The sequence below is a fragment of the Cebus imitator genome, unplaced genomic scaffold, assembly GCF_001604975.1.
Source record: "Cebus imitator isolate Cc_AM_T3 unplaced genomic scaffold, Cebus_imitator-1.0 Scaffold20, whole genome shotgun sequence".
Lineage (NCBI taxonomy): Eukaryota > Metazoa > Chordata > Mammalia > Primates > Cebidae > Cebus > Cebus imitator.
In genome coordinates, this window is record NW_016107335.1 from 458,464 (window position 1) to 465,891 (window position 7,428).

The 7,428-nt window shown below is 45.4% G+C and overlaps 1 protein-coding gene across 1 annotated transcript in view; it reads left to right on the top strand.

Moving 5' to 3' along the window:
• The window catches only part of ESYT2 (extended synaptotagmin 2), a 106,720-nt gene that overhangs the window by 29,448 nt on the left and 69,844 nt on the right, over positions 1 to 7,428 (top strand). The window contains exon 2 of the mRNA XM_037735937.1: positions 7,013 to 7,140. Within this exon, the coding sequence (XP_037591865.1) occupies positions 7,013 to 7,140 (128 nt within the window). The remainder of the gene's footprint in view (positions 1 to 7,012; positions 7,141 to 7,428) is intronic.

The following is a 7,428-nucleotide window of genomic DNA, read 5'->3' on the forward strand; positions in this document are numbered from 1 at the left end:
TCCCACGGTCCTGCTCCATCACTGTCTCACTGCAGGTGTGGGGCCTCCTCCCACGCTCCTGCTCCATCACTGTCTCACTGCAGGTGTGGGGCCTCCTCCCACGCTCCTGCTCCATCACTGTCTCACAGCAGGTGTGGGTACCACCCGTTGCCTGTGCAGTGACATCAGCAGCCCCTGAGTGGCACAGAAAGCACCTGCAGAAAACATCAGCCTTGACCTGATGTTCCCTCTTCCTCTCCTGTTACTCCTCCCATCTCCTCATCCAGCCACAGTAAATGACTTGTAATTATTTTTGCTTAGAATATTTTCTTTGCCTAGTTTAAGAAATAGGAAAAATCTAAAATTTTCCTACTCTCACATTCAGTAGAACACTTCACCTCTAGTCACCAAAATGTGCATGGGTTTTTTTCCCCCCACACATGAAGCGTTCTTCAGCAGACCCTAACTGGGTGTCCTGTAATTCAACTGGTTTCTTACACTTTCTATCTGGAGATAGCATCAGATCCCACGGGTAAGGGCTCAGTCCCACAAGACTGTCCCCCACTTCAGGTGCCATTCACAAATGTAGATTGTCACCTGTACTTCTGACCAATTGGCTCTAAAGGGGCTTCCCACAGCCCCATCTTGGGTTTGATTTACTAGAGGGCTCACAGAACTCAGGGAAACACTTTCCTCACATTAACTGGATGATTATAGAGGTTATTACAAATGGTACAGATGAAGAGATGCATGGGAGAGTGGGGAGGAAGGGGTGTGGGCTTCCTGTGCCCCCTCCAGACATGCCACACTCCAGAGGTTGCCCTCCTGGAAGCTCTTCTAACCGTGTCCTTTTGGGTTTTGATGGAGGCTCTGCTAAGTAGCCATGATCGATTAAATTATTAGTCATTGGGGATCAACTCAACCTTCAGCACCTCTTTACTTCCCAGAGGTGGTATGGGGGGGGCTGAAAGTTCCACCCCTCTAGTCACATGGTTGATTCCCCTGCAACCAGCCCTCATCCTGAGGCTGTCCTGGAGCCCACCAAGGATCACCTCATTAGAACAAAGGTGCTATCACCCAATAAATTCCAAGGGATTTAGTACTGCTGTGTGGGGAATCAGGGATGAGAGACCAAATATTAGAACAAGATATTCTCCTAGCACTTCTACCTACAAGGGGTTTAGGAGTTCTATACAGCTAGTGCTCGACTTACGACCACGGTCGGGACCGAGGACCGGTCGTAACATGATTTGGTCGTAAGTTGAGTAGGCTATATGTACCAGTTGAAATGGTGCACGCAGAGATGGTAGTGCTGCAGGAAGCTGCTCTGCACTGTCGTACGCCCAGCTGGGCAACGTTTGCGCTGCCAGATGTGGAGCAGTCGTGGCTAGCGATTGTGGTCATAAAGCTGAATTGTCGTAAATTGCATAGGTGGTAAGTCAATCAATACCTGTATTAGGTTCCAGGGACAGAGACCAAATATATATATTCCTTATTATTTCACACCTGGCCAACCCCAGCTCACGTATGCCCTGTTTCTTTTTTTTTTTTTTTTTTTTGAGATGGAGTCTCACTCTGTCGCCCAGGCTTGAGTGCAGTGGTGAGATCTCGGCCCACTGTAACCACCACCTGCTGGGTTCAAGTAATTCTTCTGCCTCAGCCTCCCGAGTAGCTGGGACTACAGGCGCACACCACCATTCCTGGCTAATTTTTTTGTAATTTTAGTAGAGACAGGGTTTCACCATGCTGGTCAGGCTGGTCTTGAACTCCTGACCTCGTGATCCACCCACCTCAGCTTCCCAAAGTGCTTGGATTACAGGCATGAACCACTGTGCCTGGCCTACAGCCTAAATCTTCCATGCCCCCTTCCAAGTAGCAGCAGACTCTCCTCTGCTGGCACTTTTCTCCCTCCTGGCTGGCAGTCACACCTCCCGAAACCAGCCCCTCCTCCAGCCATGACCCTCCCAAGGACAGCAGCATGAGCCTCCCAAGGACTAGCATTTCTGCTAGACCTGGAGGAAGTGCTTGATAAATAGGTTCTTCAGAAAGAACAGTCAACACATGTGCAGGAGATTAAATGTGGCCCAGTAACTAATAAAATCAGAACTCACAACCGTCAGGGCTTATAACTGGTATATGACTGAGTAGTGAAAATTTATTATTATTACATAAGTATAATTCTATAGGTGATTCTGGGACTGATACATGTTTAGCTCTATGGTGTTACTCAGGCGTTCAGGATGCCAGGATGAGGAGGACTTTACTAGCATACCGTCAGACCAAATTTGAGAAATATCAGTAAACTTAGAGAAATCTAATGTTAGAGAAGGAAGAATGTTTTCATTTTCGAATATTTTTTACAGGAGTCATTTTATCACTAGATGTTATGAGGGCCGGGTGTGGTCACTCACAGCTGTAATCCCAGCACTTTGGGAGGCCCAGGGAGGCGGATCACCTGAGGTCAGGAGTTCAAGACCAGCCTGACCAACCCGGAGAAACTCCGTCTTGACTAAAAACTTGATGTTTCAAAAATTTTTCTTTCCAAATCAAATTTGGAGTATATTATGTTGTAAGATAATCCTGTTTCCAAGTATCATTCTCATTTAATATAGTTAAAATATGGTTTAATTTATGAAAATTGCACTTTCACATAATTTTGGTCATTTGTTATATAAAAATGGTACTTCTGTATTAGAAATATTTTATTAATTTTAATCCTAAATTACAGTATTAGTTCATGCATACTAGGATTTCAGAAGTATAGAAATACATAGAGGGAAACATAAGGGCCAAGTTTCCTCATTACTAGTTTTGTACATATTTTTGCAAACTTCTTTTCTATGTGTTTATAAGCATGTGTAACTTATATTAGAACATGTTTGTATATACACATGCATATGCATATGATGTTTTCAAGAATATGTGGCCTCTTAATTTTCATTAGTTGGAAAATCTGACTATATCTTGTTTTTTTGTGTTTTGTTTTTGAGACGGAGTCTCACTCTGTTCCCCAGGCTGGTGTGCAATGGTGCAATCTTGGCTCACTGCAACCTCTACCTACCAGGTTCAAGCAATTCTCCTGCCTCAGCCTCCAGAGTAGCTGGGACTACAGGCGCCTGCAACTGTCCCAGCTAATTTTTCATATTTTCAGTAGAGACAGGATTTTGCTATGTTGGCCGGGCTGGTCTCAAACTTCTGGCCTCAAGTAGTCTGCCCATCTCAGCCTCCCAAAGTGCTGAGATAATAGGCATAAGTCACTGTGCCTGGCTTGTAGTAATTTTTTATCATTTATGAAGACCTTACTAGAAAGTAGAAGTTCATCTGATGGTATTAACGAATATGGATTTGTTGCCGTGTATTTATTGGAAAACATAGGGACTAATACTTATTGCCCCAGTTGGCAAATTCAATAACTGATCCTGTATGAGTAGGAATTCTCTGATGCTGAGAAGATGAGAGGAGGACTTCTCAAATGGCCTGATGTTTGTAAGAGATGGGCTTGGAGGCAGGAAGTGAGGGCTCTGCCCTGATGCCCTTGAGGAGCGTTTGTAGAGTGGTGTGACCACGCTGATCTGTGGCAACTGAAAGTCCAGGCGCTGCGGGTTGAAAGAGGGAGGGATTGGATTGGGGTGGTGTCCTGGATGAGAGGTTATCTGGAGCGGAGCTGAGCTGATTGTCAAGGAGGAATTGGCAGAGGAGGAGGAAGGAGGAAAAAGAGGTAAATAGAGAAGAATACAGTTCTGTGTAAGGAGCCATAATGGTTTTGGTAGAATTTAACAGCGGCATAGTAAAAGTGAGATTTGTATGTTGTAAACTGGAGAAAATGTGACTTGAGGTAGTAGATCTTTGAAGATCAAGCTGGAGAAGTTGAACTGTTTGTTAAACAAGTAGAAGTTCATGGCCTTGACTAAGGTAAATGGAAATGAAATTTCTGTGTTCTAGAGTAGTTGTCCTGGTAGCTAAGTTTGGTATTGTTGGGAAGCCAGGCAAGGGGACGCCTGCAAGGGAAGCAGGTATAGACAGTCACGGCATCACAAGAAAGGGCAGGTGTATCTGTGCTCAGCGAGGTGCACCTGGGCTCTGGGGTTTACTCAGAAGTTAGAGGGAAGGAACACATCTATGACACAGCCCTGGCTTTCTCCACAGAGAAGGTGCTCCAGGTTTGCCTTCTGTCCTTTCTGTTTCCATCACTGGTGGTTGGATTCAGAGGGAAGGCACAGCAAAGGAGGTGACCCCACAGTGACTTGCTACTTGGGCAGGACCACAGTTTAACACCTGCCTTAGTGTTCAGCAGACCCTTGGGTTGAGCCAGGCTTAGAGTTCCTGATCCGACTTAGAGTATTGAACTTCTTTACTGCACTGTGAAGAAATGGCAGAATTGAACTGCATGCTTGGTTTTGTGACCCAGTTTGGCTAGTCTAACAAGCCCTCTGGTTGTCTTCACCCCATCCCCACATTTCTTCCTGCTCCTTGGGGAAAGCAGCCTCCTCCTTGTACCCCAGGCTCCCCTGCTCAGAATAGGCCTCGACAGTGGCAGAGGCAACTCCCTTGGATTGGAGCAAATGCCTCTGGCAGCAACTTTTCTCGATCTCCGGCTTCTTGAATATTGTCTTTCCCAACTTTTAAGCCTTTTTCTTAATTCTGGAAAGTTGCTATTCCTTTGTTTTTTCCAGAATGGAGTCAAGCTAACTTAATTTAGGAACAGATTCACTGTAGACCACCTCGTGATTCAAGCAGATTAAATGCTTCCTATCAAAGAGCATCAGAGTCAGGCCTGCCTAGGCTTCTGGTCCAGAGGAGACAGAAGCTCCAGCCTCTCCCTGCAGAGGGCTCAAGGCCAGTGGCCGCAGGGCACTGGCTGGCTGTAGCCAGGATGTATGTCTTGATGGTGGCCTCTGGGGGACCCAGAATTAGCTGCTGGGCCCCATTTTCTCATATACAAACATGAGAGAGGCTGGATATGAAAGAAACCATCTTAGAAGAGAACACTCACCCCCATGATAACATTCTCTCCCCAGCTCCTACAGAGGCTGGTCTGGCTTCCGCAGGGCTGTCTGTCATTGGCTCAAGTACTTTGTGCTTAGGAAAGCAACTCATGGCAGTTCCACACGTCAGAACATTTCTCTAATCACATCTGTCACCTGTTCACAGTCATCATGACCGTTGAAGCCTAAACCAAAAACGTGGTTACCTGAGCATTCATGTGGACTATGTGCCCTTCCTTCTTTGAAAGCTCCTCATTTGTGATGAAAACTTTGGCCTTCCTCTACAAGGATGTTTTATTTCTGCCCCAATGACAGAGAAAATATTTTCTTTCCCTTTTTTCCAGACTTGGGGTTTCACTTTGTCACTGAGGCTGGAGAGCAGTGGTTCAGTCATGGCACACAGCCGCCTGGAACTGCCGGGCTGAAGTGATCCTCCCGCCTTAGCCTCCTGAGTAGCTGTGACTGGGACTGCAGGCATGCACCACCATGTCTGGCTAATTAAAAAAAGTTTTTTAGAGACAGAATCTCACTAGGCTTGTCTTGACCATCTTATCTTGGACATCTTGTTGCCTAGGTTTGTCTTGAACATCTTGTCTCAAGCGATCCTCCTGCCTCAGCCTTCCATTGTGTTGGGATTACAAGTGTGAAGCACTGTGCCTGGTCCACATTTTTTCTAAATAGGTTTCTTTTTTTCTTTTTTTGAGACAGAGTCTCGCTCTGTCACCCAGGCTGGAGTGCAATGGCACAGTCTCGGCTCACTGCAACCTCCACTTCCCAAGTTCAAGCAATTCTCCTGCCTCAGCCTCCCAAGTAGCTGGGATTACAGGCATACGGCACCATGCCCGGCTAATTTTTATATTTTAGTAGAGATGGAGTTTCACCATGTTGTCCAGGCTGGTCTTAAACTCCTGACCTCGTGATCCACCCGCCTTGGTCTCCCAAAGTGCTGGAATTACAGGCTTTGGGAGACTAGGAATGAGCCACCACTCCTGGCCACTCTTTGCATCTTTTTGTTTGTTTGTTTGAAATAGACTCTCCTTCTGTCACCCAGGCTGGAGTGCAGTGGCATGATCTCCACTCATTACAACCTCTGCCTCCCAGGTTCAAGCAACTCTCCTGCCTCAGCTTCCCAAGTAACTGGGATTACAGGTATCTGCCACCACACCTGGCTAAGTTTGGCATTTTTAGCAGAGACAGGATTTTACCATGTTGGCCAGGCTGGTCTTGAACTCCTGGCCTTAAGTAATCCATCTGCCTCAGCCTTGCAAAGTGTTGGGATTACAGGTGTGAGCCATCGCCTGGCTCTAAATAGGTTTCTTCCCCTATATGAACCCTTTTCCAGTATCCAGGCCCTCCCTGGAGAACTGTAATGGGGATGCCCATCTGGGTGAAGGTGGGAGATGGTGTGGAGAGGAGTCAACTAAGGAAAAGTGTGTCTTGGCTAGTTTGGGCCAAAAGAGAAAAGCAAAAGGGAAGAGTGAATTTTATTTTATATGTTTTACTTTATTTTACGGAATCTCGTTAATGTTGTCCAGACTAGGGTGCAGTGCTAATCACAAGCATTATTGTTCCACATTGCAGACAAGCTCCTGGGCTCACGTGATCCTCTTGAGTAGCTGGGACTTGCAGGTGTGCGCCACTGCACTGGCCTGGGAAGGGCAGAACTCTGAGCCTAGATTTCCAGAACACAATGAAAATACTACTGACAGATTAGAAACATGGTTTTTTAAAAAGGAAGAGGTCAATTTTTTATGATGTTTCGGATTCCAGTGACTTTCCTCTGGACAGTGGGGTGCAGAGAAGGCTCTGATGGCATTTGTCCACACTCGACTTTTCTGCTCATGGTGTTCTCAGGATATGAAGAGCTGGGGTGCCGTGCATTTCACTTTCCCTCCTTGGAGACCAGTTTCCAAAACTTTAGAGCGGAGTATTTTAAAGAAGCATCATGTAAACATAGGACATAGGGTGAGAATATGAAATTGCCTGCTTGATGTTTTATTTACAGTTGTTGGGAGTTAATAAGTCATATGTGTGTCTTTTTCTCCTAGGTTCATTTTCCAGACACTGAAAGAGCAGAATGGCTAAATAAGGTAAGAGTAGAGTATACCAAATACCATCTATCAGTGGAATTGGAGGATGAGATACCATCTTTCCATATTTGGGAATTTGCATGTTGGTAATATTTAAGCTTGTTTGTACTTTAGTGGGTTGGCTTCTGCTCCCAAAGACCTCAATCATAACTAACACGTTTTTTTCATTCCAGAGAGTGAGAACTGTGTCTTTGACTTGAGAAAAGTATAGGCATGTTCATATTTGTATCTCTGGCCATGTGTCTTCTTTCCTGAACAGCCAGGGCTCAAATCTGTTTTGTAATAATTGTAAGCTTTGAGAAGCATTACAAAGAAAGAAATAACTTTCAAGAAACCGAGTAATCAGTAACAATTTCTTTTTTTTTTTTTTTTTT